The following is a 23,305-nucleotide window of genomic DNA, read 5'->3' as shown; positions in this document are numbered from 1 at the left end:
TTTAGAAAACCAGTAATACAAAAAATGTTTTGCAATTATCAATGTAATTAAACAACTGGGTAAGTAAGGAGATAACTATTAGTTATTAAGAACTAATCTTTTAGTCAGAATTCTCAAATGAGCTATACCGCAATTGTCAGCTCTGCGAAACTCCTCGATGGATGAAAGCGTTGTGTCCTTGTTTGAACTTGGAGAATCCACATCTAGACAGTCCAACAAGAAGCTGGAAACACCAGAGGGCATCGTCATACCTGGACAATAACAGAAAAGGTGTGCATAGGTCTGTGAAATAATTCATATAAATATAAAAAATTAAATATAACCACTCAAAGCATTAAACAGGGAGCTTCAAAAACCAACTTGTGGAGTCCTGGCTGAAGTCTTTGGAGGCACTGGCAGTCGACATACCCTGCTGAGAGCAGAGGAGAGTTGTTAAGCTCTATGGCTGTCTGCAAACCCAGTTTGACTCTTACAGTTTGCAGTTTCGACTCATACACACCAACTCCCTGTTTGAGATTAGTACCTCAGCATGACCTCTCCTGGCTCCCGAAACCAGCGATTGTGCATTCAGACAAGATCTTCCAGTTGCCTTTATAACTCTAAAACTTAAATTCGCAGAGTATGGTGTCAGAAATAAAGAAACATTTATCCTTCATGGTACATTCAGCAAAATGATGCTCAGGCAGTATTCCACCACGCCAGTGAAGGTTTAGCTCATGATTATCATTTAGTTTCTGCTAATCATTTTTTTTGCAATATATGGGAGTTTTTGTAGCCTGGGTTTTCCCATGCTGCCTTGCACGCAGCGCGATTTTATTCACGCTGCTAGGCAGCCTGGAGTCCATAGACCAAATTTTCACCTCAGATAGGGAACCAATCACAGAACGGGGAGGGAGCAGCAAGATGATGACGCCTTTCTAATACTTTTCAGGCAATTTGAAAAAGGAATATTTTGCAATGCTTTTTAATCGACATTTATTAAATAGCGCCAAAGTTTTGCACACCTGTAATGGAAATGCAGCTAGTGTTTTATTTCTAAATGAATCAACCATTTAAGTAGGCGCATTTCCATTAAAGATTTGCGCAAAACTTTGGCTATATTTTGTGAGGCCCCTCCCACAATAGTTGATTGACAGGAGCACCTTACCTTAGCCCCGCCCTCACCGAGCTATAACAATTAGTGATGGGAAGTTCGGATCATTTTACCGACTCGGATCTTTGAGTCTCGTTCAGCAAAATGAACGAATCTTTTTTCGAGTCATTTCGTTCATTTTACCAAAATATAATTAAAAAGCTACGTTTTACTTCCATAACACATGTACTGCTTGTACAAACGTTGATTAAACTACAACTACAACTTCAAGTCTTCGGGTTTGAGTCGTTTGTTCATAGTTGCGCAATTGCGCATGCGGGACTGAACGAATCACTCCCCGAGACGACTCGTTCTTCCCGAGTCACATTAAAGATTCGTTCAAAATGAACGAATCATTCAAGAACGACCCATCACTAGAAACAATCCGACTACGATTGTCATTGTGTGACTCAGGTGCAGAGGAAGACTCTAATTGAGTGATTGAGGTGTTCTGTTCTGTTTCATCTGAGCCGCTGAAGATGCAGAGGATAACGATACTTTCATTTTTAAAAGGAAAGCGCCGATCCCGATCTACATATGCGTCTATGTTCGTGTGAATCATTCGTGATGCAGCTTCACCCACAGCAGAAGTGAGAAGGGTTTTTTATGCATCTTTGCAAATGGCCTTTCTTAATAATGTGCTTGTTGGCACGTTTTGCTGATAAACACAAACTAAAGTAAACATTACAGCTCGTAATCCCTCAGCAGAGAGGGGCGGGGCGAGCAGAGCTCATTTGCATTTAAAGGACCGTTCAATAAAATGAGTTGATTTTTTGCAGAGCTGATTTTGACAAGGTAAAAGGGTGTTTTTTTACACTACTATTGAGAATTTTTAACCAAAGTATATTAGAGACTTTTCATGAAAACCCTAAAGAATCATATGAACTTGGAAAATGGGCATCCAACGACCCCTTTAAATCACAATGTCTCGCTTATTAACAGCGACTTGCCGCCACCTACTGGCAGTTTTAATTTCACATTTTATCTTTTCACTTTTAAAATAATTTCAAATATAGCTGCATTAACATGTGTAAACACATCTAAATGCCACTTCATATGCAACTTCTGCAGAGATGAATTTTGTCGATACTGATTTAATTTGTTTGGTAACAGCCTAAATGTGACCCTGGACCACAAAACCAGTCTTAAGTCGCTGGGGTATATTTGTAGCAATAGCCAAAAATACATTGCATGGTTCAAAATTTTAGATTTTTCTTTTATGCCAAAAATCATTAGGAAATTAAGTAAAGATTATGTTCCATAAAGATTTTTTGTAAAATTCCTACTGTAAATATATCAAAATGTATTTTTTGATTAGTAAAATGCTTGTTAAGAACTTAATTTGGACAACTTTAAAGGTGGTTTTCTCAGTATTTTGATTTTTTTGCACCCTCAGATTCCAGATTTTCAAATAGACGTATCTCGGCCAAATATTGTCCTATCCTAACAAACCATGCATCAAAAGAAAGCTTATTTATTGAGCTTTCATATGATGTATACATCTCAGTTTTGTAAAATGTAACCTTATGACTGGTTTTGTGGTCCAGGGTCACAAATGTATTATTAGCTAATTACAATTGACAGATTAAATGACTCAAAATATGATGCACACTTACAGAAAAACTGGCTTTATAAAGGTACAAATCAATTTTAACTAATTGGAAAAGACTAATTTCTATCACTGCTGTGAACTGACCACAAAAAATATGAAGAATATCAAAAACTTATACACAATAACACACAGCAAAATATTGTCTAATTATTGTTATCGATAAAATCCCAGAAAAAATCGAGGTATTATTTTTTGTCAATAATGCACACCCCTATCCGCATTACATTTTATCTGCAGCAGGTTATTTTCGTAAAGGAAAACTAAAACTAAGACGAAAACGATTGATCAAAAAACATTTTCATAAACTGAAATAAAATAAAAACGTCAAAATAGATGAAAAACTAAAACAATGGTTCGCCACTAGATGGAAACAAGTAACTGTTAAAAAAAGAGATTTATTCAAAAACGCTGATTCATCCAGTAATGTTTTTATGAGGAAGTCATTTATTCATTCAAACCACTTTTTCATAAATTTAATATCAAAAATTGGTGTATTAAATGTTTCATATTTTAAATACATTATGTATTAAATGTTTATTAATTCGTTCAATTGAAATAGACTGCAACAATATTAATATTTGGTCTCCCAGGGAAATCATGATCTCTATTTGATCTCTACAAAACTAAAACTGAAACTACATAAAACTAAGTAGAAATTTGTTCACAAAATAAAAACGAAACTAAATCTAACAAAACTGTTAATGAAACGAAACAAAACGAAACTAAAATGTCTTGCAAATTTGAAAACTATATTAAAATAAGACATCTAAAAAAGTAAAACTATAATAACCCTGGCAACAACACCGTTAACTTACATAAAGATAAAAAAAACGGCAAAGTAAAACAGCGATTTCCTGTTGATTGCCTCATTATGCAAAAACAGGAGCTTTTTGGATTAATGGGCGCAGAGTGGGCGTAACGAACGTCACATCTCTCATTAATATTCATGACTCGTTCACTGGCAACAGGTGTAACTTGAGAGTGTTTAACAGAAATCTTTTTGAAAAGTATCCCACCTGTCTTTGTTGCTTCCATGTGCTTTTAACTTGGAAAGCTGGCGACCTCGGCGAGCACCTCGACTGCGTTTAACCCCATGTGTTGGAAAATCTAGGAGTTAAAAAATGACAATTATAACGAGTTGATCATTAACACAGAATTAGATGTAAAACGGTTAATACCGTAGGATGGGGCAGCTCTCAGTGGAGTCACGTTGCGCCCGCATGTTTTTCCAGTTGACGCTTTCCTAGCAATCATACCTGAGAAACCGACACACTTATACACTACAATCGCGCAAACCCACCATCATCCATACCTTATTTGTTGTTGTCGTTAAAGTGGGCGTGGTCTACAAATTAATACCTGAGCGCTCGAGGAACGTAACCTGGCAACGTGAGTATAATTTATTATTGGTGCGTATTGAAATGTAAATTATAAACCCTATATTTACTTTTCTACTTTTTGTTATTTTCTTATGTATTTTATTTGGATGTCTTGTTATATTTGTATATGTTTTTGTTGTAGTTTGTTAAACAAAAATTAAAAAATTATTGGTGACGTAACAACGCGTTTAGCTTTCATAAAATGATATTAGATGTTATTAGAGAGACAGGGTTCTTCTTTATTATTTGTTATTAAATTGCATGAATTACAATTGCTGGAATCCAATCTCTCTTTCACAGTGCCTACTATAAAAAGTTTTTTTTTTAACTTAAATTATGTGCTTCTTTTGATTGAGTATTATTATTATTATTATTATGCCTAAAATTGATTACGCAGACCAAACTGTAGGTCCAGTATGGAGTACTTTTGTGCCTTTTTGTGTAATCAAACATATACTGTGCCTTAGAGCAATTAAAAAATTAAATAGATCAAAGTATAAAAAACATTAAATCATTTTAAAATACAAAAATAATGTTAACTTTTTTAAAAAAAAAATACATTTGAATCACAAGCTAAGGTTTTAGACTTAGTCATGAAAAGTGAGGAAACTGCTGAAAGGAAGAATATTTATTTGCAATGCAGAGTTTTGTTATCAGTTATAAGATACAGATTATTTTTCTATTTTAAAAACAGTCTTAAGACCTTTTATTTGCAATTTTTTTTTTAAATACAATATAGTTTATTATAGTTTTATTTATTTATTTTATTATAATATACAATATTAGTTTTGCTCTCATTGGTAACACTTTAGAATATCCTTCACTGATCATTATCAAACATTATATAAGTAACAGAACATTATAATAAACAAAACATATATAATTACCAGATCAAATGATTTTAACAAATGATTCAAATTTCGTTAATGCACACCACTTTTGCTACTATTGATGTGTGATATGGATAGGTTAAGGAGTGAAAAGTATACAGGGGTTCATTTAATTACTATAAAGCTTCAATCTGTTTATATTACAAACTTAAAGGCATTAAAAATCTAAAGGATGGAGGCAGATTATTGCTGTCTGGTGGAAAGTAATCAGTCAAATAAACTGTAATACTACAGTTTGACCACTAGATGTCTGTCGGCTACTAGAAAATAGCTGAATTTATAAAAATCACCCTGTTCAAAATTGACACTGTTAATCCTGTGTTGTTACCTGAATGAGTCCCTTGTTTGTCCAGAACAGTTAAACTGTCTGCTGTTCTTCAGAAAAATCCTTCAGATGTCACAAATTCTTTGGTTTTCCAGCATTTTTGTGTATTTGAACTCTTTCCAACAATGACTGTATGATTTTGGGATCCATCATTTCACACTGAGGACAACTGAGGGAATCATATGCAACTATTGCAGAAGGTTCAAACACTCACTGATGCTCCAGAAAGAAAACCCATGCATTAAGAGCCAGGGGTGTAAACTTTTGAACAGAATGAACATATGTACATTTTTCTTATGCCTAAATATCATATTTTTTTCATTTAGTACTGCCCTTCAGACGCTACAGAATATACTTGCATGTTTCCCGGAAGACAAAATAAGTTAAATTTACCCTGATCCACCCTGAATACACAAAAATGCTGGAAAACCAAAGAATTTCTTGAACCTGAAGGATTTTTCTGAAGAACAGCAGGCAGTTTATCTGTTCAGGACAAACAAGGGACTCATAAGCTATCACAAGAAAAATAAAACAGCTGTGGATTATTTAAGTAACAACACAGTATTCAGAATAAAGTGTATCTAAACTTTTGGTAATTTTTATAAATTCAACTCAAATTTTCTCTTGTGGGCTCAACTAAACAGTCTAAAACATAACCTTTTACTTCACAGATAAGTTAGCAAAGACCTTTAAAAGATGGTGATTATTAATGTTCAGATGTTCGGTTTCACCGTGTCGATGTTTTGTTGTTTATGAACAAAAAAGCCAGAAAGAGTAAGTTAGGAACTGATATCAGCTGAGTTTGTATCTCATTCATGGTGAGAACATCTTTCCACTGAAAAAGCTGAAGCATATATGTGACCCTGGACCACAAAAGCAGTCTTAAGTCGCTGGGGTATATTTGTAGCAATAGCCAAAAATACATTGTATGGGTCAAAATTATTGATTTTATGTCAAAAATCATTAGGAAATTAAGTAAAGATCATGTTCCATGAAGATTTTTTGTAAAATTCCTACCGTAAACCTATCAAAATGTAATTTTTGATTAGTAATATACATTGTTAAGAACTTAATTTGGACAACTTTAAAGGTGATTTTCCCAGTATTTAGATTTTTTGCACCCTTAGATTCCAGATTTTCAAATAGATGTATCTCGGCCAAATATTGTCCTATCCTAACAAACCATACATCAATAGAAAGCTTATTTATTGAACTTTCATATGATGTATATATCCCAGTTTTGTAAAATTTAACCTTATGACTGGTTTTGTGGTCCAGGGTCACATATCTGTCAAACACAACGGAGTCGTCATCAAATCCAGTGACCTTCAGTGACTGTTGATTTTGGAGGTTAGGAGAAAAATATATTTCAGACCTTGAAACCTTGGTGCACGTGATGTCATTGCTGTTTTCATGTTTATTCATGTAACGCAGTGATCCTCAAATGTTTTCATCAGCCAAAAGATTTATGTGAAATATTTACCTTTCACAGGCTTTATAAATGTTGATGTTTGTAGAAGTGTATTCAAATTTATTACACATTGGATAAACCAATACACTAATGGATTACTGAAAATGAAAAATGTAGGGTGTGGTCTTGGCTCTATCCATCGGCATTTGATTGGATGTTAAGATGTGGGCGTGGCACTCAAATGAATGCAAGCCTTGCAGTGTATTGTGAAGAATGGGCTTTACAGAGACAATCAAGTAAGTCATTATTGACACTGCTTATGATCAAGACTAAGTTGTAAACTTATTTCAGATTTGATCATTTATATACCTGATTTCATGCATTTAATCAACTTTTTTAGTGACACATCAAGATTTTTTTTTTTTAGATGTGATGGTCAAAATACCCGATTTTATTTGATTTCACCTCACTAAACTGACACCGTTATTACACTAATAGTAAACCAGTATGTACATCCAATAAATACATCCCAGTACATTCCAATAAATCCCTATATCTGTATACCAAAATGAATTTATTCTCATCATTTGTGACTGGAATGGATACCAAGTTAGTCTCCACCATTCACACAGGCTGCAAAGTAGAAAAGGAAACAGAAAACAAACAGGGCTAAACCCAAAAGCGACCACACGCAGGCCGTCGACACAGAATGACGCACCTTTTACAACGAAATACTGCATAACAGTAACTCTACTTGGGCATACAGTGCCGCTCATGCCTCTGCCTCCAGATGACGTTCAGATTTCTCCGTTTCAGTGCTTCTTCACTAAAATCTGCTAGTTAGAAACTTGTGAAGTTAGTCTGTGCAACAAATCTTCAATGCTAAATAGTAGAACAGAGCAGAAACATGTTATCCAGTAAACCAGTCTGTTTCACTTTAGAATGCCATCCGCCTTTTTGTTTTAGAAAACTTGAACTGTGGATATTTTTTTTAAAAAGCGACAAAGACCAGGATCTCATCCTATATCTGTTATAACATGTTTTTTTTCCTGCTTGAAGAGACAAAAAAGGGAGATTGGATCTCTATGTATCCTGTTTTTAAACAGCAAGAAAGAAAAAACATGCCACCGACAGCAAGAGAACTGAATTAGGCAGCCTGCTTCAGCAAAATCAAGGTTTTCTTTTTTTTTTCTTTTTTTTGGAATCCGAACTCTGAGGCATATAAGAGGCGTGAGAGAGGCTGGTGCAGACACTGAAGAGGGCCGAGCGAACTTAGTCAATGTCCATTTCGGGAAGTTTGGCCTCTGTGTTTTCTGGGTTGGCTTGGCCCTTCTCTGGGTTGCCCGTTTGGGCCTCTGAACTCTCCTGTCCGTTAACAGGGCCGTTCTGTTCAGGTGCCGTCTCCTCCTTTGGAGGCTCCACTTTGGGCTTGGGTTTGGTGACGATATGATTGCAAGCAGAATACAGCTCCTGTATAATAAAGATGATACAGTTAGAAAATATAATTCTCAATAGGACAAAATGTTCATTATTTTAGCAAAATGCATGTTATTTTTAATTTAGTACTGACCTGAATAAGATATTCCACATAAAAGATGTTAGAAAATAGTTGAATTTATATTGAGTTTACATACACTTGATTCTTAATACTGTGTTGTTACCTGAATGATCCACAGCTGTGTTTTTTGTTTAGTGATAGCTGTTCATGAGTCCCTTGTTTGTCCTGAACAGTTAAACTGCCTGCTGTTCTTCAGAAAAATCCTTCAGGTCCCACAAATCTGTCTGTACTGATTTTGAGATTCATCTTTTCACACTGAGGACAACTGAGGGACTCATATGCAACTATTACAGAAGGTTCAAACACTCACTGATGCTCCAGAAGGGAAACAATGCATTAAGAGCCAGGGATGAAAACTTTTGAACAGAATGAAGATAAACATCATATTTATTTTATTTAATAATGCACTTCAGAATCTTCAGCATATACTTGCATGTTTCCCAGAAGACAAATAAGTTTGAAAGAATTCTTCAAATTCAAAAAGTTTTCAAACCCAGCTCTTAATGCATGCTTTTTTTCCTTCTGGAGCATCAGTAGCTGCGTTTCCATTACCATTTAAATTGCGCAAATTGAAAATATGCCTAATGGAAAGGCGTCAATTGCACAAAAACTCCCATATATCGCAAAAAAGTTTTTACACTCACATGAGGTGTTTTTTTAGTCAGTTAAAAAGGATTATTTCAAAACAGCAATGGAAACGTTTTTCACATTTACAGGTCACATTCAATTAATTAGCCAAAATCCCACAAAAATCCATTGCCATGAAATTCAGTTTTAGTCACATAACATCGGTTAATGAAATGCTGTCATTTTGCAATACTTTTTAATCTACTTTTTTACAATATCACCAAAGTTTTGCGCAAATCTGTAATGGAAACACGCCTATTGAGTGTTTGAACCTTCTGTAATAGTTGCATGAGTCCCTCAGTTGTCCTCAGTGTGAAAAGATGAATCTCAAAATCATTCAGTCATTGTAGGAAAGGGTTCAAATACACAAATGCTGAAAAACCAAAGAATTTGTGGCACCTGAAGGATTTTTCTGAAGAACAGCAGGCAGTTTAACTGTTCAGGACAAACAAGGGACTCATGAACAACTATCACTAAAGAAAAAACACAGCTGTGGATCATTCAGTTTACAACACAGTATTAAGAATCAAGTGTATGTAAACTCTTAAACATGGTCGTTTTTATAAATTCAACTATTATTTTCTGTTGTGCAAACATCTTAAGTGAAACATCTTATTCAGGTCAGTATTCAGTAAACAAATAACATGCATTTTGTATGATCCCTCTTACTTTGGTAAAATAATTAACATTTAGCAGATTCTGGTGTTTGTAAACTTTTGAACTCAACTATGTCTGCTAAAGGGTTATAATGAAACAACAGATTTTAAAAAGTAGCTTTTCACTATTATTTACAGCAGGATCTGCATAAATGGGTTTAAATAAAAGATTTTTGTTATAAGAGACTTTGTGCATCAAAACCACTCCTTTCCGGGTAAACTCATGAACTTAACTTAATTCTGTAAAATAAGTATAATGAACCACACTAAAAGAATTTCGGTAACACTTTACAATAAGGTTCATTAATTAAACATTAACTAATGTACTAACTAACATGAACAATACATTTGTTACTGTATTTACTAATCTTCATTAACGTTAGTTAACGAAAATACAGTAGTTCATTGTTTGTTCATGTTAGTTCACACTGCATTAACTAATGTTAACAAGATTTTAATAATGTATTAGTAAATGCTGAAATTAACATTAACAAAGATTAATAAATGCTGTGTAAGTGCAGTTCGTTTTTAACTAATGAACCTTATTGTAAAGTGTTACCAGAATTTCAAACATATCCAACATGTTTTCTAACACCTAAAAATCAATCATATTCTTACCCTTTACACACATTATCATGTCCATCAAAAGGCGTCAATCGCTTCATCGAATACTTGCTAATAAATAAATAGTTATTACTTTTTGATCTATATGCTTTTAAATCCTTATATGTGACCCTGGACCACAAAACCAGTCATAAGGTTACATTTTACAAAACTGAGATGTATACATCATATGAATACTCAATATATAAGCTTTCTATTGATGTATGGTTTGTTATGATAGGACAATATTTGGCTGAGATACATCTATTTGAAAATCTGGAATCTGAGGGTGCAAAAAAATCAAAATACTGAGAAAATCACCTTTAAAGTTGTCCAAATTAGGTTCTTAACAATGCATACTACTAATCAAAAATTACATTTTGATAGGTTTACAGTAGGAATTTTACAAAAAAATCTTCATGGAACATGATCTTTACTTAATTTCCTAATGATTTTTGGCATAAAAGAAAAATCAATAATTTTGATTATTACTATTGCTACAAATAAACCCCAGCGACTTAAGACTGGTTTTGTGGTCCAGGGTCACGTATTTGAATATCATGACATCAATGTCTGTCAAAAAAAAAAAATAACATAGAAATACTAGGTTCAGCAAGTACATGCATTTCCTGGAAAACCCACACTACCTGATGTTCTGATTATGTCTTTGCGTTCTGAGAAGGAGGAAAAAACAGCAGCCTGAGCAGCTTTAACACACAGTCCTTAACGTCTGTAATACACAAACTACTCATTCTAAGTATGATTCTGACATTCCTAATTATTTTCAATCCTTGGTGGATTTTTTTGGAGAATTTTGACAATAGATGAACTGTTAAATGATTTATTGTGTGATAATTCCCCATTTTATCCAATGTGACTTTCATGTGCTGACACACAGATTCTAGAACTTGGCAGGTGATTATCAAATATAATTTGACAAGTCTCTTCTCACTATCTTTAAAGTTTGATTTTACAATAAAATATTTATTCATGATTAGTTACATTTAATTACCATTACCCCATAGCAGACGTTGAGCCATAAGTATAATCAAAATACTGTTGACGTTCGCACCTTTGTTTTGCCCTGAATCTCTTGGGTTTTAACCACAGGGTCCTGGTTGAGACTCTGTTTGCTCTGCAGATTCATTTTGTTGTTCATCCAGGTCATGGCTTCATTCAGCTGCTTTTCCACCTTCATCATGTCCAGCTCTTCCAAATGATCATACAGCTCATCCTGAGTTTAGAGATAAATAAACGCAATTCATCCAAAAGTTTAACAATGTTACTGTAGATGAAACAAATCGGGGTTTTAAAAGACACTTAATATTTAGTCATTTGATCAATTTAACTGCACCAGCATATTGCACGAGAACAAAATATGAGCTGAACAATGACACTATTGTCTTCTGTAGAGCTGCTTTTTACTATTTGCTAACGTGAAGCTGCTTTGAAACAATCTTATATTGTATAAACATCTATACATGTTATTAAATGAATCATTACCTTGGCTTTATAAGCCTCAACGATTTTCATGTACTGCTGGATTTGTCTTCCGAGCTCTTCGAAAGCTTTTGGTCGCTCCTCAGCCTCCACAAATCGGTTTTGAATCGGCTGTCCCAGTTTCTAGAAGCAAACCATTTTTGTTTATTCTTTTTAAAGGCCAACAGTTTCAAATTTTAACAAAACACACTCACACCTACCTTCAGCTCATTCAGTTTATCGATGTATACTTGTTTCTGCTGGTCTTCTCCCTCTTCATACAACCAGTTTTCAGTGTCTTCCAGTTTCAAGGAGAAAGAATCTCGATCCTGAGTCAAAAGACATCGCTTAATAAAAACCACCACTTATAAGGTAACTTTATAAATGGAAGCAAATACATGTAGACACTCACAGCCTCGCTGACAAAGTTTTCCAGCACTCCATGCAGTTTGTCTCTCATTTCATAAACGTATTCCTCCACATAGTTCTTTGCATCGTTTCTTTCTTTCTCCAGCTTATCCTGCATAATCATCTTCCCCTACAAAATGTCAGAAAAGGCACATGAATTTGCAGACAGTCTGTTATTATTAGTCAAATGTTAAAATTATGTTTTGTTTTACATTTCTGATTTAATTCGTTGTTAATTTTAACACACAAAGCAAACCGCAGTTCTTACATTAAGCCCAGTTTAGGAAACCCAGGTGTAATGTAATGTTTAAGTCATTTTATGATGTTGACATATAAAAAAAGGCAAAGAGAAACGAAAATACATTCCCTTTTTTATATCAATGTTATATAGATATAGCAAATCACCGTTAGAAAGTATTTGGCACTTCATATAAACATTTGTGTCCATTATATGTGACCCTGGACCACAAAACCAATCATAAGGGTCGATTTTGTTTAAATTTGAGATTTATGCAACATCTAAAAGATGTATAGGTTGTTAGGATAGGAAAATATTTGAAAATCTGGAATCTGAGTGTGCAAAAATGTCTAAATACTTCGAAAACTGCTTTTAACGTTGTCCAAATGAAGATCTTAGCAATGCATATTACCAATCAAAAATTAAGTTGAGATATATTTACGATAGAAAATTTATAAAAATCTCTTCATGGAACATGACCTTTACTTTAATATTCTAATGATTTTTGGCATAAAACAACAACTAATAATTTTGACCCATACAATGTATTCTTGGCTATTGTTATAAATATACATGTGCTACTTAAGACTGGTTTTGTGGTCTAAAATCAAATATTGTTTCACCACTATTGTGGCAACAACTGACTAACAAATTTGTCACTGAATCATTTATTCAAAAGATTAGTTCAAAAACAGTGATTCATCCTGTAATGACAATAACACAATTTATCCAAGTTAATCAATCATTTTTAATAGACTGGAGCAATTGCAGCCTCACATCTCTTCCATCTTTATTTGACCCTGAACTCGAGCTCCCTCAATTCTAATTCTATTCTTTATAAAAAATAAAACTTGTTCTTTTAGACTTATACTCCATTTACTTACTGCTTGTTTTTTTTTTTTTTAACTAACACTAGCTTCTTTGTACTTTTGGTATTTGATTTTGTTTTTCTTTTTATTCATTATAGTTTTAAAAAAAGCAACAAAAAAACCCTATAGCTTGCTTTTTCATTTTTATTTGATTTTCTTTTTTTTTTATATTACTTTTTAGAATGAAGTTGTATACATTTTTCTTATTTTGCTTAAATGTCATATTTTTTCATTTCGTACTGCCCTTCAGAAGGCAAAAGAGAAAGGTACACATCTTAATTCTGTTCAAAAGTTTACACCCCTGACTCTCAATGCATTGTTTTTCCTTCTGGAGCATCAGTGAGTGTTTGAACCATCTGTAATAGTTGCATATGAGTCCCTCAGTTGTCCTCAGTGTGAAAAGATGGATCTCAAAATCATACATTGTTGGAAAGGACTCAAGTACTTCCACAATGCTGAAAAACCAAAGAATTTGTGGGACCTGGAGGATTTTTGGCAGATTTCTGGAGGATTTTTGGCAGTAAAATAGGCAGTTTAACTGTTCAGGACAAACAAGGTATAATTATTTATTATACAGTTTAAAAAACAAGCAAAAAAAAAAAAAAAAAGGCCTCGAACACTAACTTGATTTTCTTTTTATTTATTATATAATTAAAAATCCTTGATATGTGTACTGCGTTAGGCTAAATGAGACTTGTCATAGCACTTGGATGTTATTGCTCTTTTGTTGATTTTTGATTGCTTCCATTGTCCGCTTTTGTAAGCCACTTATTATACAAGCGTCTGCTAAATATAAATGTAAAGTAAATGTAGTATATTATATATCTCCTATCCTCCAGAATGCTAATCAGAGAAACTGAACACTGTAGTGTATTGTAAGTGCTTTTTGCATTTTGACATACCTCATTCTCCACAAATACATTGAGCGTTTCACTAGCCAGCTGCCAGTTCAAGCTGTTCTCAATGGGCAGATCCACCGTCTTGGTTTTCACTTTGGCTTTCTTGGCTTGTGGAGGCTGTTCATTCTTCTTATCCCCCTGTTTGTCTTCTGTTGAAGTCTAGAAGTCATTAAAGTCACAGTGAATTTCCCATTTTCCATTGCAAACAGTGTTGTAGAGCAGTGGTGGGTTGTGGGTTTTAAAGGGGAAAAAATGCTCCCATATCTTTGCTACTGATGTCAAATTGTGTCTAATCAAACTTTGTTTTACCATTAAACAGGTGAAGTGATCAATGCTTTGTATGATTAATCTGCATTCTTTGAATCATTTTGCATGCAGTTGGACCAATGCAGTTTAAATTTGGAGTTGGGTTGCCAATGCAAAATTGGGTTTTTCTAAAACATAAGTCTGGTATAACAATATACAGTGGCCATTTAAAATTACATTCTCTTCTTTTTTCACGTTTACAGTTGAAGGTTTACATACACCTTTCAGAATCTGCAAAATGTTTATTTTAGCAACATAAGAGGATCATACAAAATGCATGATTGTTTTGTTTAATACTGACCTGAATAAGATATTTCACATAAAAGACATTGAAGAAAAATGAAACAAAAGCATGCACATCAGTCCCAAATGAGTGCTTGACTAAAAAGCAACAAGTACAAAATAAAAAGTGTAAAGTCGGCAAACACAAGAGCTTTGGTGTTGCCGACTTTATTCTTCTTACACTTTATTTTGTACATAAAAGACATTTACATATAGTCCACAAGAGAAAATAACAGCTGAATTTATAAAAATGACCCCGTTCAAAAGTTTACATACACTTGATTCTTAATACTGTGTTGTTACCTGAATGATCCACAGCTGTGTTTTTTGTTTAGTGATAGTTGTTCATGAGTCTCTTGTTTGTCCTGAACAGTTAAACTGCCTGCTGTTCTTCAGAAAAAGGTCCCACAAATTCTTTGGTTTTTCAACATTTTTGTATATTTGAATGCTTTCCAACCAAAACTGTATGATTTTGAGATCCATGTTTTCACACCGAAGACAACTAAGGGAACAGATTGAAACACAATGCATTAAAACGCAATGCATTATTGAACAGAATGAAGATGTGTACATTTTTCTTATTTTGCTTAAATATATTTTTTCATTTCGTACTGCCCTTCAGAAGGCAAAAGAAAATGTACACATCTTCATTCTCTTCAAAAGTTTTCACCCCCAGCTCTTAATGCATGGTGTTTCCTTCTGGAGCATCAGTGAGTGTTTGAACCTTCCGTAATAGTTGCATATGAGTCCCTCAGTTGTCCTCAGTGTGAAAAGATGGATCTCAAAATCATACAGTCATTGTTGGAAAGGATTTAAATACACAAAAATGCTGAAAAACCAAATAATTTGTGGGACCTGAAGGATTTTTCTGAAGAACAGCAGGCAGTTTATCTGTCCAGGACAAACAAGGGACTCATGAACAACTATCACTAAACAAAAAAACAGCTGTGGATCATTCCGGTAACAGCACAGTATTAAGAATCAAGTTTATGTAAATTTGAACGGGGACATTTTATAAATTAAACTATTATTCTCTCTTGTAGACTATATGTAAACATTAAGTGAAAGATCTTATTCAGGTCAGCACTAAATAAAAAAATAACATGCATTTTGTATGATCGCTCTTAATTAGGTAAAAACAATTAACACAAAGGTGTATGTATACTTTTGACTTCAACTGTATATACCGCATTTCATATGAGAGATGGAATAAACTTTTGCCTATTTTTAGATATACAACACAAGCTGCAATTGAAAACACATGCTTTTTAAATTCATTTGGATTTGTTGAAATGTTGTATATTTGGTGTCGGTGTGCAAGTGTATTCACACACCTCCATGTCTTCACTGTCTGATTTCTTGTCTGCTTGTTCTTTCTGATCATCACCCTGAGACTTCTGTGCTTCCTGATCCACTTGCATCTTGTTCTTTAGGGAGAAAATACAATGAATGTTCACAGGGGCTAGTATAGGACTATGGCCACAAACACACTCAAAACATAACTTTTAGCATGTGTACGGAAAAAAGATTAGTTACTATGATGCAAAACTCAATTTTGAATGATCCTATAATCTTGTGTAGATCTATAGAAGCTTATTTCTGCAACAGAATAAAAAAAAATATAAAGGAATTGCGACTTTTTAGGCTTGATTCTGACAGTTTTTTTCTCCTCGTTTAAGTTCAGAATTCAGAGGATAAAGTTTAGAACTTGCAACCTCAAGATATAAATTTGCAATTTTGAGAAATCCAAATTGTGACAAATAAATATTTTTATTCCATTGCAGAAATAAACATCCACTATGGTTATCACTGTTTACAGTATTCATTTTTAGGAGTGATGCCTGTATTCTGTACACACACAGAACAACAGTAAGAGGATGAATTTAAGTTTAAACTGATAATAATAAGTAAAACCAAGTTTTTAGAGCTTCAGTGTTTAAAAAAGGGTTTTTATTGGCTTCCCCTGATGTGATGGGACAGACAAAGCCATAATAAATCCTATCCACAGCAATGACCTCACCTCATCCTCTTTGGCTGGAGTGTCTGTCTCCATGGGTTCCTCTCCCTCAGCAGATTTCACAACCTCCACCAGGGAGGCGCTGGACACACTGAAGACCCCATGAACATTCACACGAACCTTCACCTTTACCTTGGCGCTCTCACCAGATGCCTGAGGCACCACCTTCTGGATGTTAAACTGGCCTATGGACAGGCAAAAATAAGTCAAAAGGGTTGCACAATTAATCAGAATAATGAGTTCTGCTTTTCTCAATTAAAGAACTGGTTCACTTTCAGAACATAAATGTACAGATAATGCACTCACCCCCTTGTCATCCAAGATGTTCACGTCTTTCTTTCTTCAGCCATAAAGAAATTGTTTTTTTGAGGAAAACCTTTCAGGATTTCTCTCCATATAGTGGATTTCTATGGTGCCCCGAGTTTGAACTTCCAAAATGCAGTTTAAATGGCTCTAAATGATCACAGCCGAGGAAGAAGCATCTTATCTAGCAAAACGATTGACAATTTCTATACTTTTTTAAACCTCAAATGCTCATCTTGTCTAGCTCTGCGTGAACTGTGTATTCTGGGTAAATACAGTTAGGGTATGTCGAAAAACTCCCATCTCATTTCCTTCCCCAACTGCAAAATTATCCTACATCGCTGCAGAAATACCAACGTAGTGTTTACAAATTGAACATACAAAAAAAGATCATACGCCCTTTACAAAAAAAAAAAAAAGATAAAGCATTGTAGGACAATTTTGAAGTTGAAGACAAAAACAAGATGGGAGTTTTTCGATACCCTTACTGTATTGACCCGGATTACACAGACTAAGCATGTGCATTGCAGAGATGAGACAAGATGAGCATTTGAGGTTAAAAAGTATATAAATTGTCAATACGTTTCAAAAATAACCAATCGTTTCACCGGATAAGACCCTTCCTCCTCGGTTGGGAACTTGGGGGCACCATAGAATTCGACTATATGGAGAGAAATCCTGAAATGTTTTCCTCAACTATTGAAGAAAGAACATTACAAAGTACATTATCTGTAAATTTCTGTTCTGCAAGTGAACTAATCATTTAAGAATATTCCAGGTTTAATACTGCTTGGGATTGCAATTCTCTTAGATTGACACTTTTCTGCCCAGCTTATTACTTAATCTTCCCAACCTGGCAACCTTGCTGGAAACATTGCTAAACAAATATGTTATGGAGGGAATATGTAAGAAGTTTAGTGATCTCCACTGTATTTTACAGTCCTGTTACGCATGTACAAGTGCACTTACTGTAAAATAAAATGCAACCCATTTGTTTGTAATTATCACACTTTATTAGGGTACAACAGTCAGACTCTAAATGATTTGTTTGAAGACAAGTTTTTAAAAAACTGTAGGATTTCTCTCCATATAGTGGACTTCTATGGTGTCCTGAGTTTGAACTTCCAAAATGCAGTTTAAATGCAGCTTCATAGGGCTCTAAATGATCCCAGTTGAGGAAGAGGGTCTCATCTAGTGAAACGATCGGTTGTTTATTCATATTACAATTTATATACTTTTCAACCTCATACACTCGTCTTGCATTGCCTGAACTTTTTTACCCCGATTAAAAATTCCTATTGAATTTTCTCCCTTAACTTTAAAATAGTCCTACATTGGCATTTTACCTTTTTGCAAAGGGTGTTTGATCATCTTTGCATGTTCACTTTGTAAACATTTGGTCGGTACTTCTACAGCGATTTTGAAATTATTTTTGTTTTTGAGGGAAAGTTTTTTTGAAATACCCTAAACTGTCTTAAAGCGGAAAAAAAATTCAGGCAGAGCAAGACAAGATGAGCATTTGAAGTTAAAATGTACATTTAAAAAAAATAAAAAAAAAATAAAAAATTAAGTAACCAATCATTTCACTAGTTAAGACCCTTCTTCCTCAGCTAGGATCGTTTGAAGCCACATTTAAACTGCAAGAGCACCATAGAAGTCCACTATATGGAGAAAAATTAAAAACTATTTCTGTACGACTGAAGACAGAAAGACATGAGCATCTTGGATGACAAGCGGGTGAGAACATTATCTGTACATTTTTCTTCTGGAAGTGAAATTCTTTAATCAAGCAGCCCCATGCTAAATTCAAATGAAGCAAAGCAAAGAGCATTTTCAACATACCTATGGTAGGATCAGGATACGGCAGCTCTTTCAGATTGCTGTAGTAGGCCTCCAAAGAGAAAGGCTCCTTCCGATAGAAAGTCAACACTTTAGAGAAGGGTGCGGCATGGTTCTTTGGGAAAACTTCGCAATCACTGCAGAGCAAGACAGCATGTGAATATTAAAAGAGTTAACTAAGAATCAATCATGACACACAGAGAACCATGAACGCACCTGACGCCTTCATCAGCTGCTGATGTCCACTTCAGAGAGATGGGGTAGGGAACCACGTCTGTGATGGAAAACTCTCGCACTTTGAAGGCGGGTGACAGGATTGCACACTGAGGAACAAGGAACACTTGTTTTCAACACTAGGAAACACTGCAGGCAGTTATTATGAGAAGCTGAAGAAAAATTAACTATGCAAAGCAATGGATGGCAAAAACGATCACAGGAAGTCATTATCACAATTCTGTGGTGACAAAATTACACACAGTGTCAACACTCCCCTGTGACTTTCATTACTAAAACAGCTTCAACGCTGACTTGTTAAATCAATATATTTCTCAGCAACGAGGGGTAAAAAAAAAATATCACTGTTTTAGGTAACTAAACTCTTTATTGTTTGTAAACAAACACACACACAACTGCCATCTGTCTTTCTCTTGATAATTGAAATAAATGCTATAATTCATTCAAATCTTAATTGCACTACTTCATCTCTGTGTCTGATTTGAAGCCGTCAGAATGCTAGAGCTAACGAACTGATGAAAATAATTATAATGAAACCCTTCCCATCAAATATTGCGCTGCAAACATCATTAACATGCTTTATGTTGTCGGTGTTGGCAAGTGACCATGGTATAAGTGGGATAATGCATGACTAACTGTGCATTAATTTAATTACATTTTCTTATTTATTTTCAAATGATGAAATTCTGCCAATATCATGTAAAATAAATTAAAATGCAGCAATTACTATGCATCTACACTACCAGTCAAAAAAGATTTTGAACAGGAAGATTTTTAATGTTTTGTTTTTTTTTGAAGAAATCTTTTGCTTTCCAAGCCTGCATTTGATCCAAAGTAAAGCACATTTTGAAATATTTTTACCATTTAAAATAACTTTACATCTTGAATATATTTTCAAATCTAATTTATTCCTGTCATTTCAAAGCTGAATTTTTAGCAGCACTACTCCAGTCTTTAGTGTCACATGATACTTCAGAAATCATTCTTATATTCTGATTTGCTTCTCAAAAAAAATATTATAATTATATTATTATCATAATCATGTAGCGGAGTAGATATTTTTTCAGGTTTCTTTGATGAACAAACCGTAAAAAAAAAACAGCAATTATCTGAAACCTTATAAAATGTCTTTATCATCACTTTTGATCAATTTTAAGCATCCTTGCTAAATAAAAGTATTCTATAATTTATTTCCCAGAAAAACTTACTCTTGGTTTAGTGTATGTTACAAAAGCTTTTTATTTCAGATAAATGCTGATCTTTAGATCTTTCTATTCAAAGAACCCTGAAAAAAAAATTCTACTCAACTGTTTTAAATATTGATGATAATAATAATAATAATAATAATAATAATAATAATAATAATAATAATAATAATAAAATGTTTCTTGAACAACAAATCAGCATATTAGACTGATTTCTAAAGGATCATGTGAGACTCAAGACTGGAGTAATGATGCTGAAAATGCAGCTTTGATCAGAAAAATAAAATTACCAAATGAAACCCAAGTTTCTTGGAAACACAGATTGTTGTGTCTTCAGACCTCAAAGTATCCTCACGAGCTTCATGGTTTAATTGGGTTTTGTCTGTGTGTGTTTTTTTTTTTACTCTAGAAGATTGACTGCCATTATATGACTGAAAGACTGCAACGGTTTGAATTAAAAATCTTTGTTTGTGTTCTACTGAAGAAACAAAGTCACCTGCATCTTCGACGCCCTGGGGTTACGTAGATAAAGATTACATTTTAATTTTTGGGTGAACTCTCTTTAATTACCATTATTTAAATAGTGTGACATATCACCCTTTTATCAGCCATAGGCCACCCAAAGATTGATATTGTCAGTCTATCACTAGATGGAGGAACTAACCTGCAGTGCACATCCTCTGGCCACAGCCTCATCTGCATTCAATGTCGTGCTCAGCTCCTTTCCGAAAAATTTGCTGATTCTTTCCTTGATGGCTGGAATCCTGGAGGCGCCTCCTATGATCTCCACTGCATAGATGTCTTCTTTCTTCAGTCCTGTTTATAGAAGAGAAACAAACAACAACAGTTGCATCACTCCTGGACAGGAAAGCCATGCTGCTAAAAGCAAAAGAGCATGTACTCACTGGTCTGTTCCATGATGCTGCGCAATGGAGCCTCCACCTTGGCCAGCAGATCCCCACAGAACTCCTCAAAGTTGGCTCTGGAACAAGAGAGTCATGGAGATATTATTAGACGTGGTATTTTAACGAACTAAAACGCTCACGTCATAATGCACAAGTGTTTTCCCGTCACAGCTCAGTGCCTAATTTACGCCGCTGACATCGAGCACCCAGTTTAGCTGCTGGCATGCTGTTGCCTGTGGTTACTAACCTGTTGAGTTTGCTGGAGACGTCGATGTCATTCATGAAGCATTCGATGTTGAGCGGCAAGTCTGAGGAGTTGGCGCTCATGAGTTTCTTCAGCTTCTCGCACTCCTGGTAGAGACGCACCAGAGCACGGGGCTTGGATCGCACATCCAGCTTGTACTTTTTCGCAAATTCCTCACAGAAGTAATTGACCAGCACTTCATCAAAGTCTTTGCCACCCAGCTCAGGGTCAAACGCAGAACCTAGAACCTAGGAAATTCAGTCAACAAAAGGGTTGAGGGTCAAACAGTTGCTACCAAATGCTTACTTCTCTTAACTTAAAAATTAGGAACACAGTCAAAATTTCAGAAGCACCTTCTAATCAATAATAAAAAAAAAAATCTGATAAAAAAAAAAAAAAAAAAAAAAAAAAAGGGCATTCCCATTATGAGGTAATATTTGACTCCTTAAGGGGAGACACTGCAGGCAAAAATGCTTTTTTTTCATGCACCTGTCAAGCTTGAGATTTTAGGCTTTTTAGTTTTTAATAAAGTGTTTTTTTTTTTTTTTTCAGACTGGTGGTGGAAAAAACACCCCAAAGACACTGTTAAGTGTTTCTTTTATAGTACTTTATCTATTTGTGACAGGAGATTTCAATTACAGTGCATATTTTTAAAGCCATTTTGTCAAAATGAGTTTATAAAGCCATAAATCTCCACTTTAGTAGCACTTACACACACCAAATTGTACATTTTTATTCCCGTCTATGTCCTAAAGGTTTTTACAGAGGGATTTGTTCATATATAATTAGCTTGATTTTATACATTTTATTTCCCCAAAATTGTAAATAAATACGTGGTTTTCTGTCTGTTCAAAGTTTTTTTTTTCTGAATTATGGAGTGATAATTCAGAGAAAATGAGATAAATAGTTCATTAAATAATGCCTCATTTGCATACTTAAACCTAACATTTTAGAAAACTTCTCATACAAAAAATGTTTGCAATTATCAAAGTAATCAATTAACTGGGTAAGTAAGATGATAACTTTTAGTAAAAAAAAATTTTTTTTTTTTACCCTATTCACTTGCAGTGTCTTGCCTTAGTGATTTACAGGAGAATTTTGTTTTTACTTTTGTAATGGCATTTTTGGCAACTTTATTAAAAGTAATGTAATTTTTTAAATTAGATTAAGCCTTTTACAATTTCTAATTAAAACAATCAAATGAAATCAGTATTAACAAAATTTGTACTACAGAGGTGGCACAGAAGAACACAAGTGTCTTGTAGGTGTATTTTCATGTTTAATGAGGCTCAGAGGTGGCATGAGTGCAATCAAATTCATACATTCATGTTGAGATTAATGGTTTAAATATACAATTTAGAATACAGAAATATTAAATGATTTAAATAAGGGAAAAGATACTTTAAAAATGAACCTAAATCTGCCAGTAGGTGGCGGGAAGTCACTGATTTAATAACGAAATCATATTCATTTGATTCATCTGATTCATTCAGGAATAAAGCAAGTTACTGTCTTTATGAACGGGAAATTGACTTTTCTTTTTACTTTTCTGAGCCTTGAACATGCCAGTAGCATTGCTTTGTATGCAGGGTTCGAAAGCTCTCAGATTTCATCAAAAATATCTTAATTTGTCTTTGAAGATGAACAAAGGTCTTATGGGTTTGGAACGACATGAGGATGAGTTTTCATTTTGGATGAACTATTCCTTTAAGATTGCATGAGATCTATTTTTTCTGTGATAAAGATCTGTGAGCATCAGCAGAAGAGAAGGTGCCAGAATAATCATGAAACACATGTCAAATGCTGTCATCAAATGTGAAACAGCTGTCGTCATCAGAGCTTGTGCAGCCGGCTGAGCCAGCTGGCAGCTTTCAAACTGTTCTC

At 34.3% G+C, this 23,305-nt stretch overlaps 1 protein-coding gene across 1 annotated transcript in view; it reads right to left on the bottom strand.

Annotated features, from left to right (window-relative positions):
* Positions 1-6,726: 6,726 nt before the first annotated feature.
* The window catches only part of hspa4a (heat shock protein 4a), a 28,680-nt gene continuing 12,101 nt past the window's right edge, over positions 6,727-23,305 (bottom strand). Inside the window, exons 7-19 of the mRNA XM_073824115.1 lie at positions 21,425-21,669; positions 21,178-21,254; positions 20,937-21,088; positions 19,050-19,156; positions 18,837-18,970; positions 16,695-16,876; positions 16,009-16,101; positions 14,090-14,245; positions 12,085-12,210; positions 11,894-12,001; positions 11,697-11,816; positions 11,266-11,427; positions 6,727-8,219 (exon numbers count right to left, since the gene is read on the bottom strand). Of these exons, the coding sequence (XP_073680216.1) occupies positions 8,022-8,219; positions 11,266-11,427; positions 11,697-11,816; positions 11,894-12,001; positions 12,085-12,210; positions 14,090-14,245; positions 16,009-16,101; positions 16,695-16,876; positions 18,837-18,970; positions 19,050-19,156; positions 20,937-21,088; positions 21,178-21,254; positions 21,425-21,669 (1,860 nt within the window). The 3' untranslated portion in view covers positions 6,727-8,021. The remainder of the gene's footprint in view (positions 8,220-11,265; positions 11,428-11,696; positions 11,817-11,893; positions 12,002-12,084; positions 12,211-14,089; positions 14,246-16,008; positions 16,102-16,694; positions 16,877-18,836; positions 18,971-19,049; positions 19,157-20,936; positions 21,089-21,177; positions 21,255-21,424; positions 21,670-23,305) is intronic.

The sequence above is a fragment of the Garra rufa genome, chromosome 19, assembly GCF_049309525.1.
Source record: "Garra rufa chromosome 19, GarRuf1.0, whole genome shotgun sequence".
NCBI classification, from domain to species: Eukaryota; Metazoa; Chordata; class Actinopteri; order Cypriniformes; family Cyprinidae; genus Garra; species Garra rufa.
Note: the sequence above shows the minus strand (reverse complement) of the source record. Positions and strands in the feature narration are given on the sequence as shown.